This window comes from Carassius gibelio, chromosome A12 (assembly GCF_023724105.1).
Source record: "Carassius gibelio isolate Cgi1373 ecotype wild population from Czech Republic chromosome A12, carGib1.2-hapl.c, whole genome shotgun sequence".
NCBI classification, from domain to species: Eukaryota; Metazoa; Chordata; class Actinopteri; order Cypriniformes; family Cyprinidae; genus Carassius; species Carassius gibelio.
Genome location: NC_068382.1, coordinates 15243674 through 15266591, shown reverse-complemented (window position 1 = coordinate 15266591; position 22918 = coordinate 15243674). Strand labels below are relative to the sequence as shown.

Below are 22918 nucleotides of genomic sequence, written 5' to 3'. Positions count from 1 at the left end.
ATTCGTATCTCAATTATTTTACTGAGCGATTCAATTTAGTGGGCCGGATCTCAAGACATCTCATTTGCAATGGGAGATAGTCAAGGTCTCAGAGCGACTGGCATAATCTCACCAGCTGCTCAATCAGAAATATACAGACCAGAAAGAGAGGAGGAGACTCATGCCAACTGACAGGGTGCCGAAGCCAGATGCAGAAGCTATATTATTTTTCCAAAGGCAATGTTACCTTGAATTGTATAACATTGTGTGAGAACCATGGTTACAATAAAATTACAGGCTTTTATTTACAAATAATGTATAAAATGGTACTTGGCAATTACAGTACTGTGTTGTAGTTATTACAGTAGTTATTAGTGCTGTCAATCGATTAATTGTTCCTTTTTTTCTAAAATGAATCGCTATTAATCTAACCAAAAAAGTAAGCTTTTAAATATACTTTTATATTACAACAATTTTACATTCAATCTTCAAATTAATTAAGGAATAATATAAAGACTATTTTATATTATATTTTATAATAAAGAATATTTTTAAAATAGTGTCCTCTTTTTCAATGTCTGAAGGTGAATATCAGTAGCTGGGTTTCCTTTGCCCTGCTTTTTTTTGCAAATTTTGAAGTTTTGCATCAGAATCGAGTGGTGAAAATGCTGAATTTCGAATAAAAATGCCTTAATTCGCAAAAAAGTTTTTACGCTCACTTGAGGTGGTTTGTGTCTTTTGCGAAATAAGGTTAATGCAAATAATGGGAGATGGGTATGCATTTTGCAAATAAATTCCTCCAAGCACATCAAAAAATAATTTGACTATGGGTTGGTAAATTACTATATTCAGTAGCTTCTCCTACTTTTAGTGATGTATAGTGCCAGTTTATTAGGAAGTGACGATTTTGTTCTCTTTGACTTGTTGGTTGGAAACGGTGCTTGTTCGCAAATGTTTTGTGTGAAACTCCAATTTTACGCATAAGATAAATTTGCAACTTTGGATGGAAACCCGGCTACTGATACCAATACTACTGATGTCTCTAGGAGGTCCTTTTGTTCTTTGATAAACAGACATAACAGCAGCTGGTTATTAGTTTTTTTTTTGACTGCTTTAGGAGCTGCAGCTTATGTAATTGTATGAAAAATTCTTTATCATGATTATAGTGAACAAAATTATCACGGTTATATAGTATTTTATATATGGTATTTTATATTTAGTTATACAGTTATCATTGTATTTTTAAAATGTTAAAAAAGTAATTGACAACTTGGATGACAACAGTTTAATAACATGTTGAAATATCTAATGTAAATGTTCAAATAAAGCTTTGAAAAAGTTTAATAAAAAGATAATAAAGTAATAAAAGCCTCACAATTCAGCCTTTGAATAAACAAAATATGTCAAAATGAAAATTGTTTAATAAATTATTGTATGTAATTTATCTGCTCCATAAATAATTCTAGATAACTTATCTGAATTGTTTAAATGTTTAGAATCCATAAGCTTGTTTTTCATCAACCGGTCAAAATTTACAGCAGGGCATGCAAATTCCATCCATTTTCGGACAGACAGAAACTGCAGACAAGCTGTAAATATAATTCTCTGTAAATCCACTTGCTAACAGCAGGTGGCGCTTATGGAAAAGCTGAATCAGAGCGGTTTCCCGTAACCATAACCTCCATGGACAAAGCAGTATTGCGATTCAGAACAATTCTTTTAAGTATTACATGGAGCGAAGATGAAAACAAAATGCCATGGAAGGGTTTCTGAAGACAGTCAGAACCTTCAAAGGGACATTCATATAATTAATTAATTCATATATTAATTTGTATAATTCCCTTAGCACTCTTTTAAAATCTCCCAGCTATTCTGACCTGTTTTCACTCAAAATGAAACTACTCTCCGTGCTTTGCGCACATAGGACTGTCACTGAAAGCTGTGTTTTATGCTGGACAGCATTTATTTGTCACGAGTTGTTCAAATTGCGGTGACCTAATATGGTTTTAATAATAATTAAAAGATGAAACGGTAATACTAACCGTGGGGAATTTTATCATGATTAATCGTCAAAACCGGTAATCGTTACCTCCTTACTGCCGCTTCTGAACATGATGAATATTTGACACGCATTATATTTTCTCACAACTCTTTACCTTTTCTGACCCATTTCAGGTCTATAAGGCTCTAGTAATGAGCTGACCAGCTGAATCGAGTGTGTTAGATTTGGGAGACGGTGCTGGACAGGACAGTGTGAAAACCACTGCATTTTAGAGACATGTTCTTAAATCTGACTCATATGACAAATAATTATATGCACAGTTTGAAGACAGCTTTAATAGCCATTTTTTGGTAACTTCCTTACTTAACTGATGACATAACTACGACATTGCAAGCTCATAGTTTAATTTTGCTTTAATATGTTGTAGTGCTTTAATATAACACAGCGTGCGTCACTGTGTTTGTGTTTGGATTTGAAGAGCACGGGCTACGAGCACGGTATAACGGCTGACAGGACAGGAAAATTGTTTTTTACTGACATACGGCCTGACAACATGTCATCTGAATGCAGCTCACTGTTGTTCTTCTGAAGCTCCTCATCATTTGTACCTTTTCCGCACTTGTTTGACTAGCGCCTGGCACTGAGGTGAAATTGGAGTGTGCGTCAAAGTCTCCCGTTTGATGTGGTCGTAAAGACATTTTGTGTCTAAATAAATGCAATACTTGTCAAAAAAAAAGAAAAGAAAAAAATACAGAGGCATCACTTGGCTAACCATAGCTCCGCCCTTGTATTGACGGTGTTAAATATTTTATGCTGCTAAACTTTTAACCGTATGCATTAACATGCTAAATTTGAATCAGTAGTAGTTATATCTGTGTTCTGCTATTAGGGGAGAAACAAGGGCCAATTCTAAAAGAAGTTTGCAGATCACTAGCACAGTTTTGGTGGAAAAGGGGTACAGAACCACAGAAGCGCTGAGTATGAGAGTTTTGTTTAAAAGATAGAGACAAGAGAGGCAGAAAAAACCCAAATAGTTCCGATGAGGCACTTGGTACTGTGTATATGCCTAGATAATTTAGCACGATAATGGGGGCCGGACACATCTGCCTCTGTGCAAAGACCGGCCTCTCAGCCAGAGGACAACATCTGGCATGGAACCAGTACAGAGACATCACTCGCTTGTGAGGAAGCTCTGGAGATGACGAGGCTGCAGGCTATCACCAATTAGGCTGAACTCTTCTTCACACACAGACACACGATCTTCCTGTAATTTTGGTGCCTGTCTCGTTTCAGCATCCCCTGTTTCTGTTACACCATTGCCGAGCCCGAGAGCAAACACAGAGAGAGAGAGACAGCGGTAAACAAGACGAAGACAGGAACACAAGTATGGCAGCATGCATACAAATCAGTGCAGCGATGTACATTCACCCCCTGAGGAAGAGAGAGTGCGTGAGACAATGTTGCCATCGACAAAAAAAATACCCTAGTCATGTTGCACGAGTATTATGTGTCTCAACTCTTGCAAAACATTGATTTACCCAACAAGCTCCACCTTACAGCAGCTTTGTCAATGTAACTGTACTCAATTTTTGAGAGGCCTGCAAGAATACATAATGTTAGCTTTATGTTTCATAGCTTCTCGCTCATGTTCTTCAACGTGCACTTCTACTACTTCTATTCTACCTCCTGCCCAGTGTTGTCCTCCAAACACTGCACAAACTGCAGGATTTATCCATGCAGATTATGCTATAAATTATCTTCAAAAAATATTTGAAAAGATAAACCTTACAGAATAACAAACAAAAGTACAAAACATGTGAAAGCAAAAGCAGTAATTCACTTCTCAAATCATAGTAATGCATTACTGTTATTTATTTTCTTGTTCATTTATATTAGTAGGAAGAATTAGTTAGTTAATTCGTAAGCATAGTTGTTATACTCACATAAATATACCATTACTTTTATAGCATGTAGAATTGCAGCCCTTTTTTATTTAGTTAATATTTATTTCAGATGTTTATTTTTATTTGTTGCAGCCCTAAACTAATATTTTTATTCCTTTCATTTATTTTATGACAGTAAAGCTTTATTATTATTATTATTATTATTATTATTATTATTTCAAATAAATACTGTTCTTTGGATCAAAGATTCTTGAAAAATAGCACAATATCATGATTTCCACAAAAATATTAAGCAGCACATCTGCTTTCAACATCGATAATAATGTCTTTAGCATTTTACAATATTTTCTGAAGGACCATGTGACACTGAAGACTGGAGTAATGGCTGTTGAAAATTCAGTTTTGCTATTACAGGAATAAATTGCATTTCAAAATATATTAAAATCAAAAGCAGTTATTTTAAATTGTAATAATATTTTACAATACTAGTGGCTTTACTTGCACTGATTTGATAAAATAAAAATACAACATCAGTAAAAAATCTTGCAGAACCGAAACTTCTGAAAGATACATTCCTGGTCTTATTGGGCAAGATTCACTACGTTATTCGAAAGTTTTAAAGAAAAAACAGTGTAGCCTTTAACCCTAAACCCAAAACTAGCCTTCCCCGCCAAGGCCTGCTCCACAGAGGAGGCAGCCTCAAAACAATGACAGCTTGACAAACGAGCCCCCCCCTCTCGTCTCAAGTGCAGCAGCCTCACACCAGGAGAGAGGATAATGAAAAGAGAGGTATGGCCAGTGGTTCAGAAAGACCCTCATTGCCTCCTCAGACAGCGCTATGCAGTCACACAGCGAGAGAGCGCAGCAGTATGGCATCTGCACCGCTCGACAGCCCACACATCACATCCAATCTGGACGAGATGGAAGCGATGCTCTCTGTGCCTGGGAGAGGTCTGCAGAGATTTCAAATGAAGAAACATGCTAAGAAAACAGCATGGAGATGGAACAGAGGGAGGATAGGAAACGACAGGATTGAGGGACTGATCGACGGAGCTCAACCGTTCATAAATTCAGACACTAGAAAGAGATGTTACAGGCAATTCTGGATGCTGTGGACTTAAATAACTCTCTTTAACTGGTTTAATAGATCTACCATCAATTCCCAACAGTGTAGGACAGCAATATTATGGAAGTTTTATGAGTACTTTGTCATAATGCCACTTCCACAACATATCAAATAATTTTGGAAGTTTTACATTTTTTAAATAAAACAAAGTTTTTACATATAGTATTTTATAAACCTTTAAAACAAATAATTGAAAAATTATAAATGCACAATAGAAATGTTGTTCACAATAGACCTATTTACCCCCCCCCCCCCCCCAAAGTTTTTTTTTTTAAGTTTCATTTCTCATATTTTGTATTAATGTTATTAAAAGTGGTTCAAACTTTTTTTTTTCTCCCCCCCCCCCCCTACACTTTGTATAGATCACTTTTTTTATTTATTTATTTATTTTTCTAGATTTTAGACTGAAAGTCTTGATCTGGGCAGATTGTAATACAAAGCATTTCAAAAGAAGCACAAACTGGTGATAATAAGGCTTTTCAATTTTACCTTTCTAACAACAGAAAAAAAAAAACAGCTGAAATCTTAGTATTATAGTTCCCTTAGTTGTAGAAACACTGATAATAAAATATATATTTTATTATAAATATATAAAATTGTACCTTGATTTTTTTTTTTATATATTTGACACAACCCATTTGATAACAAATGATTGCAACTGGACAGAATTGAAAATGAAAAGGGTTTTACTCATTGATTATTGATAGATAGATAGATAGATAGATAGATAGATAGATAGATAGATAGATAGATAGATAGATAGATAGACAGACAGACAGACAGACAGACAGACAGACAGACAGACAGACAGACAGACAGACAGACAGACAGACAGATAGATAGATAGATAGATAGATAGATAGATAGATAGATAGATAGATAGATAGATAGATAGATAGATAGATAGATGACACAGATCTCTTAATTAGAGGCAAATCTTGTCACAACAAGCACTGACGAGTCACGAAATCTCCTCAAAGTGCCGCTCTCCTGGTCTGTAATGAGAGAGACGGAACTGGAGGACCACAGGTAGAAAGGAGTGTACATGGCTGGTCACTCTCTCCATCTGCCCCTCCATCTGTTGCTACTTTCATTTAGTGCTCTGTGCTGTCCAGCTCAGCTCTGATATGTAGAATCAGCCATGAAAATGGAGACACACAGCTACGCAGGAATATATACCTCATTTGTTTCTGTCTCTTTTCCATCAAGCTCCCACATAACATAATATCTAATTATTTGTATTTTTTGTATTTTTAATTCTTTTAAAATGTGTTTTTTGTTCTGTCACTGTCATTCTGTTGCACTGCAGAGCTTCTGTCATGAAAACAAATTATTTCCAGTGTTTTTTTTAGTATCATTGATTATAATTTATAATTTTATTATTATTATTATTATTAATGACTTTTTTTCTCTTGAGTTTTAGTATTTAGTTTTAGTTGTAGTTATTTTAGTACTTTACATTAAAACAAAAATGCTATTTTGGCAACTAAGTAATACCATTTTATGGTTTTAGTTGTGTCACATACAGTACAGCAATATTTGCTGAATGATAAAGATATTTTTTTTTTAAATACATTACTGTCTGTGCTGACATAAATGTCTGACTTGCTAAAGCTAATTTCATGAAATTGTATTTAGTGTATCCTTGATGAGCAAAATGACAATTTTCACATGCTTTTTTCACAACATTTTAACAAAGTAAATCATTATTTAACATGATTTTCATCTTTACTGGAGACATATAGCATGCTCTACAATAGTTTGTAAAGTGATGGCCCCCAGAATAACATTTTACTGTTATTATTATTATTGTCAGACTTTTTGCCCTTTAACTGATAGGGATAACAGAAAAAGAACTGGAAATGCTGTAGGCAAGTAAGAGCAGTTTCAGGAAATGACACAAGCCAGATGCAGATTTGCATCACCTGTATCCTCAACATTTCATAGTGCATTTGTTAATCACTACTAGGCCACGCCTCCATCTCACATTCACAGACATGCAAATGGTCTAATCTGCCTACATCTGAATACACTCTCCCTGAATTTTGAACTTCTTTGAGATTAGCTTGCTAGGTGACATCCAGAGAGTCAGCAATCCCATGCTGGAGCCCCAGGCCCTCCCTGTTAAAATACTGCAGTGCACAGGAGCTATGGTTGCCACAGGGATTAGGGAAATGTATGTTCAACAATCATGATAAACAGGATGAGCTGGCTCAGAGGCATCATACATTATTCAGGATTGCTCATGGTGAGTTCCCGCATGCCAATGGAACCTTCACCGTAAATGCATGTTCGAATTTTTCTGCTCGCAACACTACACCTCATGAAGTCTAAAAGCATGCAGCGGATGGGGCAATGAAACACATACTGACATGGGAATCAAAATGAACGACATGCCAACCGTGCAAAATCAAGCAGGTGTGGCTGTGGGAAATAAAAGTGAAGTCTATAATGACTTGGCTGTTTGAACCCGCTTGAAGCACATCCTATCTCCTCTCTAAACAAAATAAACGCTGTAGGGTAAAACTCTGTTTGCAGAACTATCAGGTACTGAGGGATGAGCAGAGGTTACACGCTAAGTTTAGTCACTATAAGAGCCCATTAGGACCCTTGGAGACATAATAGGAAATTAGGGCAGATGTTATTCTGGGGCGTTTGTTTTCCTTTCAATGCTTTGTTCAAGTAAGTCAAGCCCTGAGAGCAGCTGGGTGGTTATGGATTTATGCACTGAGTTTATTTCACCTCAGATAGCTGGGCAGGACCAACTGTGAATGTAATGACTTGCTCAGATAACTTTTTTTTTTTCTTTTGCTCACCCTAACTCACCCTGTCTACATCTGTCGGTGGTGTTCAATTTCAGTGTTTTTTCTTCTTTCTATTGTCCTATAAATGTGGCCTTTTGTTGTGTCATATTCATTAATTTAGACGGAAATATACATAGAATTATCATATAATAATTTGAAATATATATTTTTTAAATAAAACAACATTTTAGTATTCCACACTTTGAACAAACAACAATCCCCTCTTTATTTCATATCCATTAATTTTGTCCAGTTTACTCTGATCTAACTCTAATCTACTGTACATTAATTACTCTACAGTAAATAAATATTATACACACACACACACACACAGACACATATATATATATACACATACATACATACATACATACATACACACACACACATACACAAAAAAACATTATAATATTCTTTTAATATTCTTTATAATATTCTACATTTTAATTTCATTTAGTATACATTAAACAGAAAATATTTTACATTTCAGTAATGTGTAGTCAAATTTTAGTTAGATTGTAGGCTGAAATATACAGTATATAATCATCATTCATATTCATTTGAAATGATGTACTAATTAGTTAAGATCAACTATTAACAAATGTTTTAAATTCTGAAATTTTTTTTAACTATATTTAAACGTATCAAATCACAGAAGAGATTTATGATAAAAAAAACAAAATATATATATATATATATATATATAACAACAACAACAAACAGCCATTATGATGGGTTATTTTTCAGTTACTTTGTTCTTCATGCCTTAAAGACTGTTATTGATCTTCCGCTTTATAAACTTTTCAGAATATTTCTGAAGTGTAACGCGTTATGGCAACAACAACTTGCTCATTCTGACTAGCACTCAAGTTTGTCTGTCAGTTTGCTTCATTATCTGTTAAATACATATATACACACACACTGCTGTTCAGCTCTTTCAACACACTATAATTAGATCTTTTCAACCAGTTCTTTCTGCATTTATCTTCTTCTAAAATCATTTGCTGCATTAAATATCGTAGTTATCTTTCCCTCATCATATTTTAAGCATATTTTAATTAAACTGATTTAATTATTGTCATTAAGCATCTTTGTCATCTCATCTTCATTATCATTGACAAATACATAAAACTTTAACAAACATTTCCATTAATAATGTTGCTGACAAGATTAACACTTATCAGTCTCTTTTTGTCTCTTTCTCTCTTTCTCTGTACGTCCATCTAATTTAATTTCTACATTCTACCGCTGCACAAAAAGCTGTTTTCTGTGACTGGAATCTTATAAATGCACATCTGGAGGAAGCTGGCAACACCCTAAACTGCACCAGACTGCACCAATCTCCTTCTGATGCCTATTGCGGTGAACTTTGCTCGGGTGATGATAAAGCAAGCCATCTTTGATGGCTTAATTGACCGAATCATTTCCATAATTCCTGCACAGAGCTTCAACAATGCGCATATAATTGATTGTATTTTCCCACAGTAGTGGCTTTGCTGCAGGGTGATATCAGTGTCCAGACAACAGCAACAAGCTTTAGAGAGATGCACTTCCATTAAAGAATTAGCCACTATAGCTTAAAGCACTTCACGCAGGCCAACCAGAATGAATATAAGGAAATGCCTATAAGGGATACAAATGCATAGCTGGACTTAGAGCTCTCACTGGCTTCCTTTTTAGGAGTGAGGGAGTGAACGCTGGCTGCTTTGTTCATCTGGAAAAACAACAGAATTAAAATTCTGCTAGGGAGGGAGACAGAAGGCAAAAACATAATCCATGCTTGAGTGGCTCTCTCTGAAGATGACATAGACTGAAGAGAAACACAATTACCACGGTAACAGTAACGTCAGCTCAGCTGCACTTTCTTCCACACTGTCAAGGATGAACTGACAAAGAGAGATATTCTTCTATGCTAAGGCCGAGGTGACAAAGCGGTGAATGTCACCCTCCCCTACGCATCATAATGGACAAAATATCTCTGAATGAGTGCCACGTCTTTACACGTCATGAGAGAAAGAATGAGTGTATAGATCTTTCATAGAAGCACTGATTACTTCAGTCCTTCCGTGAAAGAGGAAGAATGCACTAAGCAACAAAATCACAGCTAATGATAAAATATGTGGTTTATCCCTAAAAAGTATTTGGCTATTTAAGCCACACTTCAAAATGTATGAGGTCCTTGTATTTAAAAATAAAATCAAAATAAAAGCTGGCATTTATGTGATAGAAATATAGTGCACTTCTCAAACAAAGAATTTAAGGTGAATAGGATGAACATTTTTACTAATAGATATCACCATTCTTCCCCAATTAATTAATCACAGTACATTATGGCATTTGTTTTGTATGACAAATATTCTGAAATGTTATGTAGTTATAACTATGCAAATGAACTATACACTAATTTGCATACATTTCCAGAACAGAATTCTGAGTATTAAAAGTTTTTACCGAGGTGATTTTGGATATATATGATTTTTTTGTTTTCACTCTATACAACAGAAAATACTGACAACAGCTAGAAACATCTCACTATGTGTTTTTAGGGTATACGATTTTAAATATATATCAGGTGAGTGATATATGAACAAACCCCTCTGTAAAAACCTTCAGAATATATATATGAATCCAATGTTTATTGTATTTAAGTGCTTTTAAGAAAATTGATATGTATTTGTAAATGTATTTGAGATTAGATGCAAAATAGGCAATACCAGAATACAGATGGAAATAGATAAAATGCTATAAAATAAATGTGTAGTTTGGAGTTTTAATGGCAGTGTCTTGCCATTAAAAGTACGTTTGTTAGTCTCATTCAAGCGGTAAAAAAAAAAAAGAAAAAAAGAAAGTTAAATAGAAAAGTCCTTTCATCATTGTTTTGAGATCAGACTATTTCATATATTTGTTAAATAAAATTTTATTTTAATACAATGAAATTCATATATTTTAAGTGTGGCTTTGGTGACCAAATATGATTAAATGCTTTTGTGGTCCACTATTATGTAATGGTAGATTTTACACCAATGAGATTTCACTGTGGGAGGTACTACAAAAACAGAAAACAGAAGACAAGCTTACATCAAAACTGTTGTCAGTCATGGCCATCATAGAAAAGAGTGTCAATTGACACGATGTTAAATCAAAGTCTAGACTCTACATGCAAAATACAGGTACTCACCTCTCTCACAGGAGCGTCCCAAATAGCCCGTCCCCGAGCAGTCACATACATATCGGTTCCAGCCCTCTCTGCAGGTGCCGCTGTTCAGGCAGGGGTTGCTTAGACACTGTTTGGGAGGTTCTTTAGAGCAGGACGGCTTCACCCCGACAGCTCTCTGGGCCTCTGCTATTCGCCGGATGTCCTTGCTCTGGCCGTCCATGAACAGATCTCGCACACAGCCCACATAACCATAATTTAGGAGTGCAGTCCAGACCTCCGTAGGGAAGATCAGGCCGGCACGGTCCTCTGGCAGGCCGCCCAAGTAGAGCATGTCGTCCAAGTCCAGGATCTCACTCTCACCGGGAGCGTTGTAGGGAGTACGGATCGAGTTGACAGAAATGGTACCTGTCACAAAACCACAAGGAGCAAATTTCATTGGTTTAACTTGATGTTTAGATGCTATTTCAGCAACTTCTACAAAGTTTGATTCAGCTTTAATGAGGAATGATATATGCAAATTACAGACTATGCAAATGAGGCTCTTTAAGGGTACTGAAATTATCCTTCATTCTTTCCTCTAAATAAAACCCCCTTTGCTTTCAAAGCACACAAAGCAGACAAAAATCTCTCGGTTTCAGACTCCTCAAAGTAAATTTGAAATGATGTAGCTACTGTATATTCATGTTTAAGCTTGGAAGTGCGAAAGATGATTTCAGAGCGACACTTTGTCACTATTTGTCAGAACAGCGCATATAGCACTGATCTGTCAGTTTTGCATTTGTAGGAATGTGTTGAGTATAAATTCACTCTGCGGATGATCAAATCAGCTTGATATAGATGTCAATAGCAAAAATATGAGTTATGAACAAGACTGGAGCTTGAAAAAAATAGGAAGCCCAGGACAAAATTTGGGCCATAGGCACATTGAGAAGTCTTTAGTTTTAATTTCTGGTTAAGATATGCACTTTTTTAATGTATTAAAACTGTTGGAATAGAAAGACTAATTTAAATAATATTCAAAATATATATATATATTTTTTTTACATATTTCATTACAAACATTATTTTGTTAAGGGAATCTTTATAATGAAGTCCTCTGTACAGTATGATATTGTGTGTATACTGTTACTGGATGTATATAGTAATCATTTAAATGTTACATATTGTTGGAAATAAGGCCTCACAGTCACAAAAACCATCACAGATGGATTAACATTCATATATGTGCACAAGCTTTCATGTTATAATCTGTTTAGTGCTGTCTTGAACTGAGAGTGCAAACCCTTGCACAAAGACAAAAATTCAAAAGCGGTCTCCATAGCAACAGTAGACAATATGTAGCAGATTCACTGCATAGTCATTGCTATCAAAAGGGCATACAACAGAATAAACGCTGAGCTCTATTCATATCTAATTTATTGGCTGTGACTGTTTCAGTTCTCACAAATGATTTGTCAGTCCGCCCTCTGCTTTTATGGTTTATGCCTAAAATACCGCTTTTACAACAGTGGTTAATATAAAGAGCAAAAACACAGTGCTCTCAGGTGAGGCGAGTCTTTCATTCGGTCTAATAACGCTAAAACGCTTTCACGAGTTCCATAATCATCCTCATTGTTTTCCTGGCGACTCCAACAAACAGGCATTTGTACGCAGCCGTCAATTCAGAATTTTCCTTCTCATTTTCCACCACTGTGCACTGCCATTATTCACGCCTTGAAGGCAGTTACAAAAGAACAGCCATTACTGGCAAGATAGTAGAGAACAGGCAGGGATTAACGCAAAGCGCTGGCCACTGCGGAATCCTGTTTATTAGTGTCCAACACTCAGTCCAAACTCAATAAAAGGCAGCTTAGAATGAAAGATGCCGTCTTTTCAGTGCCAAAACCTTAAGTCTTTAGTGACAAAAATGCAGCTTCTGTTATAAAGGCAAATTAGTGTGACTGTAACCGAGTGGTGGCACTGTAAGGCATGCAACACGTTAAAGGGACAGCTTATTTAACAAAGCACTAAAGCAACATCTCATGGAGGTGCAAGTTAGGGCAACAAGTTTTTATAATCATAGACGAGTTGGGTACGGGTTTGTGGCTGGTGTCTTTTAGGACTTATTTATGCTTCATTGTTTGTTAAGTTTGTCTAGGTAGGAAATGTAATGACAAACAGATCAGTTTGTGACCTTAATTGTTTTAATAGATCAAGACAGGCTTGTTATTAACAAATTATTGATAACTGATTGCGATGTTACCATTTTTCACCTGTGAATAATTACTGACTTTACTTATCCATTATCGACTTTACTTACTTTATTTAATTTTATACTGTACTTTATTACAAAACTCTATTTTGAGGAAATGGTACCTTGACAAATGTTTGTTGCTGAAATATCAGTCAAAATAAGCTAAGTGTGCAGTTACAGTATAGATTTTTCTTTACAAAGGACAGTGTTTTATGGGGACATCCTATTGGCTTATATAGGCTTTATACTGGTCAAACTGTATTTTCTATCCCCTTACCCCTATTCCTCCCCCTTACAGAAAACTTTCATTTAAGATCATTCTGTATGATTTCTAAGCTTGTATCCTCATGGGAACCCAAAAAAAAAGAAAAAAAAAAATGGCTCCAGAAGGTCAAATTTTATTGGCTTACTATTACTGGAAGGGCTATTCCTAAGCAATTTGAAGGCCTAGGCGAAATCCCTATTGGCGCTCCCCCAGATAATATATATATAGATATATATATCTATATATATATATATATATATATATATATATATATATATATATATATATTTGGGCTGGGCAAGTTAATGCGTTATTATCATATTAACAGATTAATTGACTAATGCCGAATATTATTTTATCTCACATTAACACAGTTTGTTATTATTATGAAGGTCTGTTGCTCACTGGCTCTGAATACAAATATAGACATATCGTAGGTCACAGGAGGTGATGGTCTTCATCAAATTATTTAGGCTAAGCATCTACATTCACAAACCACTGGCTACTGTTTTTAACAGAAAAGAATGCAACAAGCTCGTAATCATGACTTTATAAGTTGGAAATAGGAAGTTTCTGATAGCACATGAATACAGCCGAGAAGCTCTCTCGCACACAGATCTATATATAACTGAACCACGCTCTTACTCCACCTTTTCCAATCGAGCCAGGGACTGCTAAACAAAGCGTTCACACTAGTCAAACGAACCAGGTTTTGTGGGTCAAACGTGCTCTGGCAGGGTTAAGATTGCCTAGTGTGAGCACACCCTAACTATTCTCCTGCATCCCACACGAGTCTCTACCTGCCCATCAAGTGTTGTCCCGCACCACACTCTGCTGCGATTGGTCCCACGATCATGCAGGTCTCTACTCGGAAGATTCCTGTTATAATGCTATGATCGAGGCTCTTGACTCTAAGCAAAACTTGTTTTTCTATAACAAACTATAAATTATTATTTTTTTAAATGTTAAAGTCCTGGCAGTAACAAATGGCTTGTTTTATATTTAATTTAATTACATTAATGTTATAAGTTGATATTTAGGCTTTACCTTTTTGTTTAAAGTGTTTGCAAACCAAATGTTATTACACTTTTGTTCATTTAGCAGTAGGCCTACTTTTAAATGAAAAAAAGTGCACAATACACTTGAATGCATGCAATGTTAAGATAAACATTTTGCCCAATTTATTAGCTTTAATATCATTGTATTTCCACTAGATGCCTGTATAGCCCGATGTAACAATCCCTAGTAGCTAAGCCAATGCACAGAATTTGCACATAAATCACACATAACTTAATTTTATTACATTTGCATTTGGATACATTTAAATTTTATCAATGGCTACTTTTTGTATTTATTTGTTTTTTGTTCAATTGTTTTGTTGTTTTTGCTTGATATAAAGTGTCAGTTGTTGCATTATTATTTCAGTCAACCCTATAAAACCCTTTGTTACCACAAACTACATATAAAAGCCTGATCAGCTGCATAAAAGTAATCAATGCAGCTACTTAATCTTTTGCTACTCATTAATGTGTGAACTTCCCCTTTAAATATTGTGACGCTCTTCCCTCTATGTGAATGCGACTGATTCAGTATTTTGACTCCTCTGTAAGTTTGAATTAAACTCGACAAAGTGGTTTAATAAAGGCTGTATTGTTCTCATGAATTAATGATTTTTACTATATCACTATTTTTTTATTGCCTGTTAAAGTGTTTCATGGGGATATTACATGACACACTGACCCTTTAACAATGCATTGGCGCAAAAACTCCAATTTGACAAATCTCACAACATGATTTATCAGCTGCCACAAATACTGCCTAAACAAAATACTGATTTTTGTGCACTTTATTTACTGTGCCAATATTTTAAACTGGCCTTTGAAGCTTTATTGCATAGCAAAAAACAAAACAAAAACAAAACATTGTCTTGCCAAAGCAATGACAGAGCCCATTAATCTAATGGCGTTGATGATTGCTCCAACTGCAAACTTTGCACGCAACAATCAGGCAGCAATTGACAGCGCTCTGATCCAATGGCATACAGGCATTGTCAGATTGACAGTACTCCAGCCCAATGATGTTGGCGCATCCAGTGGGGGCGGAGTCATATTTCAGGGTGACCACGCCACTCTTTATCACAACCCTGCTAAAATGTAGCAATGTAGTGCCAGTATGAGAGCTCATTGGTGCCCCTTCAGCTGGTGGTGCCCTAGGCCTATGCCTAGAAATGGCACTGATTACTGGAATGGCTTTTTTATCTTTTGGTGACTTGTGACTTTAAGTCAGTCTGCAAATGCTAACTTGGACTTTTAAATGGCTCTAAAATCTAAACAAAAACTGGCCAAAAATATATGGATTTTTATTATAATTCTTAGGTAAATAGATCAGAGAAAAAGCTGAACTGTTAGTATGTACTGTATGTCCATTTATATGTGTGCCAAGCTCCAGTAAAGGATGTATTTGTTCTCAGATCTATGATTTATTTTCATCATTAATGGCTATTGTGGGATTTGAATGAATGGCTGCAGTATCGTTCTGCAATGCTTTCCAGTTTGTGATGTAGAGCTCTGGGCCTGAGCTCAGATCTGCGTCACATACCTCGAGAGGGAGAAAAATTCACTTTGAGATTAAATGTGATTCCATAGACTGATTACGGCCTCCTGTATCTGACTCATTATTCACAGGCAAACCCAAAGAAATGGCAGAAACACTAAACGAGCAGACATGGAGGCACAGTAAATTATAATTATGCTCCGTGTAACTTATTCCCTGCCAAGCGTTTTTTGACAAATACGCTGAAATAGTGCTTTCCGTTCTATTCCACTTGATACATCACTGAAGAGATGCTACTTGTAACATGCTAACAGTGTTAGTAAATAAGAATTTCATTTTCCTAAGTCGGTAATAAGTCTGTGTGGATTTGATGAGGCATAGCGGCTCTTTCTCCTCGTCTTGTGCTCACCCCCCCAGCCCCACCCCACACACACATACAAACACACACACACACATTATCTTGTCCTGTTTTGCGCACTTGGCGACTGTACCCCTAAACAGCCGCCAAACATCTCCCCCAGGATCATCAATAATGAGGATTCACCATCATCTCGACTTCCATTCACTCTGCTCAGTGATTATAGCAAGGCGTAATGCTGGTCCGGTTTTAAATTATGTACACATGCATAAAATATACACAGACCAGTTAACTAGAGTGAATTTCTGAAAATGGATGCAAAGTCCCATTTGGTTTTTTCATTCCAATGTAAATTCATGTTCCAGTTCATTTGATGTTCACACGGTGTTGGCTTGAAACGTGTATGGAATTTATCTTGCACTATCAACAAACTATCGATGCTGTACAATTTTGTTTATGCATTATATTAACATACTATTTCTTATGGATGTGCTTGAAGTCAAGGATCTTATTCAGAAGGGCTCAAAAATAGATAAAAACAAATGAAATGCAAATGTGAGTAACATTACACCAAGATATTTTATTTTACGATATTATATTTTCAAGATATTATATTACATTTTTTCCCCCTTTTTAAATGTTTTAATTTAAATAATTTATTATACAATGAATATATGCTATATGGAAACTACACTACCATTCACAACTACACACTACAATTTTACTACGTTTACAATAGTTTTGATCAAATAAGTCTTCATAAGAGATTTCCTTAAAAAAATAAATAATGTTACAGTATAAACTACAATTTAAGTTTTAAATTGTATAAATTAACGGAGTTAAAAATGGGCTCTTCACTTAGTTGACACACAACTAGTTTCAGCCCACCCTCATCTAATTCTATATGAATACAGATACAGAACAGATTATTTGTCAATGCAACAAATACAAATGTTAGAAAGAGTTAATGACTTCACAATTTAAAAAAAAAATCACATTAAAATCTCATCAAGTTTAAACAGTTTTTAATATTGCTGATTAATTAAGAACTGCAGAAGTATAGTATTAAACGCATAACTTGTGTGAATTGTTACTGGTAACCGATGTTTGGCTATTATTATTAAAATTAACCTTCTTTCTGTACCATTAGTCAACAAATCCTCTGTAAACACTGCAGGTTTTATGAATGTCGCAGGCATGGAAGTGCAGCTTTCATTTAACTGAGCTGAGTGGTCACTAAATCATCACTCATATATCATCACTTCCAGTTTGTTTCAATTCAGAAGTGACCGAAAGTGGTGATGTCTGAGTGGGTGTGTTTACTTTGTACTTTGCTTGTCCATTTCCACCAGTTTGACCCATTCATTCAGGCCAATTTGTGGTGTATGGTGTCACTTTAGAAAAAGAAGTGGTTTATACACCACCCAATCTCATATTTCTATATTCTCTCATCAAAAACGCCCCTGAAATACATCTATACGTGTACATATGCACATTCTCATTAATAGACACATATGCAAATGCACAACCGTATGCAAAAACACCAGCATGCCCACACACACACTCAGCCTGCACCAGGACGGCTATCCATATATGATCAAACGGCTTGCGTAGGCAGCCAATTCACGCAGGCGGGAGAGTGACAAAGCTCATTCTGTGGGCCTTAAATGCAAGGTCCCATCTGTCAATGGTGTTTCAGATACCCATGAAATGCTACTAAGAGAAAAGGTTTATTCTCTCTTTCAAAATGTGCCTGAACTCACAATGACAGCCACTGGATTGTGCAGCAATAAAGCCTGGAGAACAAGATCAAACCGAGCCCTGTGGATAAAAACGATGATTTGATGAAAAACACTGTTTAAACCCGTGGAAAAAAAAGAGACCTGTGCTCCTTACGAAACCGTATCCAATCCCAGTTGAATACTATATTGGCATGAAACAAAAATACCACTCTTATTTTATAAATCTGATTTCATAATCGCTCCAAAAGCTATTTAATTTTCTCCTTATAACTTTCACAATTTAATCTTGCAGTATATGTCAGAACTAATGCAGGTGACTGGCATTTTTTACATCCAGAAAGAGAAGATGAGAGATTCGCAATAACCATGGATCAATAGAGCCTTTTCCACTTTTTCACAGAAGCGAGAAAATGAACGGGTACCAAAGGCCGTTCCTTTTGACTTCAGGCAAACAGCATTGACATGCGAGGAAAAGGGAAATAGCGGGAGAGTTAGGGATGAATGTCTTTACTTGGCAGAGCTGTGCACGCTCTCTCCTTTGGGAAACCAAATCTGGTTTCCATGGCAACTCCGCCAGAGAAGACAGAGCAAGAAAGGAGGAGGAAGACAGGAAGGACTGCGTGTCCTGTTCATATTCAAATGCCTGCCTGACAGTGAGCTCCGGAAGGCATGGTTATGACTGTGTTCATGCGAGCGTAAGAGAGCACTGCTGTCAATATTTCATAGACCTTGAATATCAGCCAATATCTAACTATATTGAATACATTACCAGAACATAAGAACAGCTGTGCAATTAAGTCATAGAGCCAAATTCTACCTGATCGTCCGTCTCTCTGAAAGTCCACGTGGTACCATTCCCCATCGTTGACTTTTTTGTTGACAGCACGGGTTTTGGTGGTGCCCGAGCCCATGTCGAGCAGAAGGTACAGGTGGCCGTCCAGCATCTCAATGGCGAAGAAATCCACCTTTAGGGTTTTGGGGCTCTTGGGGTCTTTCTGCTGCTGCGGTTTGGGTTTTCCATGGCTGAAGAGGAGAAGCCCGTTGGGCTCAGTGGTGCGGAAGTCGAAGGAGATGGAACCGGCTTTTTTGGCGGACCACTTGTCAAGGGTAATGAATGACTCTGGCGTCTCGAAGGTGACGGGATCTAGGGTAGCCACGTTCTCACATTTGAAGGCCACCACACCGCTCACTTTCATTTTGGGGTCTCCTAGCTTGGCCAGTCGAGACAGCTCGAGCCTTACATCATTGTTCTTGTACACAACCTTTATATGAAAAGAGAAGAAAAACAGACTTTCGTTGAGTTAACAGCAAAAATCAATGTTCAACCAAATTTGTTCAAAAGGCCCAGAAACCCAATACTGTCGCTCCTGACTGGAGCTACAGATAAATATAATTCGTTGGTGAATTTGCATGTAATATTTGCATTTGTAATAAATGAAAAAAACTAAACAAATAAACATGTACTTATCAATGTATTGACGAACTCCACTTGTTCATTGCTGTTAAATCCTTCAAAAATTCAAATCAATATTTTGACTATATGTGAAATCCTTCCTTTGACTGCTGCATTGATCACAAGCAGGTTCAATGACACTGAAGTGACACTAAAAGCTTATTTTGAGAGGTTACTGATAATGATTGGTTATTTAGGCAGCAAACGTCATGTCTTGCCTATTTCAGGTGCATTTTTAACAAATAACCATCAGTCTCCTCTGGCATCTGTGTGGTCATTAAAACTCTGGATATTACAGTATAAAAACAAATAATTCCAGATTTATAAATAAATAAATAGCCATTTCAGCAATTAAAAAGAAACTTTGACATTTACACTTGTCTGGTGTCTCGAGATAAAAAGTACATATCCTTACTATATTTATCTTGTACTATAGTGGGTATGTAATCATTCGAGCTTCCTGGTGTTGTTTTACTATTCAGTCCAGATGGAATCAAATAACAGAGCATTTTCTGCCCTTTCAGAATGTGAGGTAAAGCTCTTTCGGTCGCTCCTCCACAAAGCCAAAACCCTGTGATATAAACCCGAGCACCAGACTGTGAAGTGTTCACGACAACACTCTTTTAATTCAGTTTCGATTTCATTTGAGCCCTTGCCAGGAAGAACATAATGGTATGCGGATGCAATAAAAGCTTATTGATGATGCTTCAGAAATGCCAATCACAGGCAGGCACAAGAGCCTTTCCAGCCATTAATGGGCTACAGAAGTGAATCCCGCCCCTTCCTCTTTTCCGCTTCATAAGCTCACATGGGGGAAAAACTCAAGCGATCTGTTATAAAACACTGCACAACATGGCCGCCGGAGAAGAGTGCATTACAGATGGGAGGTTAGGGACAGGGACGACAAATCTGAATGTAGCACCTGATCTGAACGATCAGGAGGCTGGAAAGCACTGACCAAATGATGAATGAGCATCTTGTGCCCCCTGCTCTAAATGCCTGAATAAATCAACCTTGCCGTAAATAAGTACTCGCGTATGTATTAAACATGACCTTTGCAAAGCAAAATAATGACAAAATAAAATGTCAAAAGATCCCTTGTACTGCCTACACACAGTGGTCCTTTTAATGCCAGTAAAGCTTGTGAATGAACCAAGAAGAGTATCCATTCAGAATCCTCTTAGTATTAATTCTTGTTCATGAGTTCAAAGCACTGGAGTGTTTGTTAACACAGGTCAATGACCTCAGGCCTGTTGATAATCTGTGAAAATGAGAATGCCTAAGCACAGAAAAAAGATACCAAAAGCCTACACGCAGCAGCAGACCACAGCTTACACTAGTCTGCACTTTCATGTTTTGACACTGATTGATTGCTTGTGGATTGGTTTTGAAATGAAGGCTGGAGGCTTAGAAGGGAAACAAATGGAGAGTCTGCACTGATCCAATGCTTCCAAAATTTTACAAAAAGACATTTTTTCATGTTTGTGCCTCTTGTAAGAATTTGAGAGCATTTAAAGTGTTACATTTGCATTAAGAAAGGAACTCGTATTATTGTCTATTTGATGAATTAGATTCCACTGTCTAAAACCAGGATCTACAGTACATCTAAACTACTGGTTTTCAAAAACTAGTTCCAGGTCTATTCCAAGAAATCTACAGACAGCCCCCCTAAAATCTATGCTTATAATAATAATAATAATAATAATAATAATAATAATAATAATAATAATAATAATAATAATAATATATGATAAGAAGATAATTCAATGTATAATAACCATAAATCACTATATTATAATTGTTATATTTTATATAACTAAATAAAAATAAAAGACTAAACTAAAACTAAAATCAATATGTTTTAATGTTAAATGTAAATTTAGGCATCACAATATTATAATGTACAGTATAGAAAAAAAAGATATTCATTAAGTTATTAAAATTTGTTGGATTAACTTTACATGAAGGGTTCAAGGAAATCACAGGTAATCTTAATGTAAAAAAGTTAATAATTAGTCCACTGAAGGCAAGTTGTGATGAACCCAAGTGCAGTTAAAAAAAAACTAAAAACTAAAAGTGAGCCAAAACACAAGGAGCAAGGCTTGGTTTTGGCAAAGAGATGAAAACAACTCACCAACAGCAGCTTACACAGTACAAAGACAGACAAGAGACAATGGCGACATGAGGGCTACTTATATTAAACTATAGGGTCATATGGCAAGCAAGACAGAACTAGACAATCAATAGAAACAAGACACAGGGAATCACATGACTAGACAGGAACAATGACTATAAACCCCAAAAACAAACCCAAAACAGACATAACAAGGGGGCATGAATATGAAAATAGTATATATAGATAGATAGATAGATAGATAGATAGATAGATAGATAGATAGATAGATAGATAGATAGATAGATAGATAGATAGATAGATAGATAGATAGATAGATAGATAGATAGATAGATAGATAGATAGATAGATAGATCGATCTATCATTATTTAGCATTATTTAGCATTATTTATTTATTTTTACCAAAGGCAATAAACAATTTTGTTGCTGTGTTGGGACACATGGCGACCAATGAAAAGTCTAGTGACCTAGACTGTGTAAGATTGGACGTGATAAATAGACTAAAAAGGTAAATGCCAGTGAGCATCTCTCTCTAACTGTGGGTCTACAGGTTAATGAATAAATCACCAGGAGCTATAGCACCTTAAGTTCAACCAAGAGCAGTGCTTCATTGTCTCCGTTTCATAAATCAATCACAATCAGCTCAATTTAACTGCTTTTCATAAGCAAACCAAGGTTACATAAAGATGATTTTTTCTTTATATAAAACAAACATGGCTGGCACTTAATATCTGTTTATAACATCAAAAGCATTTCTGACTTTCTGGCAGTCCGAACAGCTATTTACTTCACCAGCTGGCGTATCAGAGGACAACCCATTCCACAGAGACGCGAGTCTAACATGTAGGATAGAAGCTGATGGATGAGACGACATATTCTCTACGGTTTTCCTCTGAGGAGTATTATGATCACAGATAGCTCATGTGAAGAACATGTGAGGATAATGGACCGATGATTTCTCATGCAGACCCATCAAATATTGCTGGAAATTGAGTGATTTGAAAGTATTTCATTAGACAGGCTTTTACTTTTCACATGAACTGAAATGTATTATTTACTTATTTATCCTATTTGTCACACTCTTGTTTATATGTTAGTTCTGTGGCTGTTGACGATCTGTGACCCATTTTCAAATTAACAGTCTTCAGATGTGAGGAAACCTCATCAGCAATGTTAATTAGAGAATGCATTTCAACCCTGCCATTGT

General features: G+C 36.1%; 1 protein-coding gene across 11 annotated transcripts in view; it reads right to left on the bottom strand.

Moving 5' to 3' along the window:
* LOC128025257 (neurexin-1a-like) overlaps positions 1 to 22918 on the bottom strand; it is a 168914-nt gene that overhangs the window by 76461 nt on the left and 69535 nt on the right. For all 11 annotated transcript variants that reach the window (XM_052611441.1, XM_052611435.1, XM_052611432.1 and 8 more), the window contains 2 exons: positions 18941 to 19385; positions 10994 to 11377 (listed from right to left, as the gene is read on the bottom strand). In XM_052611441.1, coding sequence (XP_052467401.1) covers positions 10994 to 11377; positions 18941 to 19385 — 829 coding nt within the window. The remainder of the gene's footprint in view (positions 1 to 10993; positions 11378 to 18940; positions 19386 to 22918) is intronic.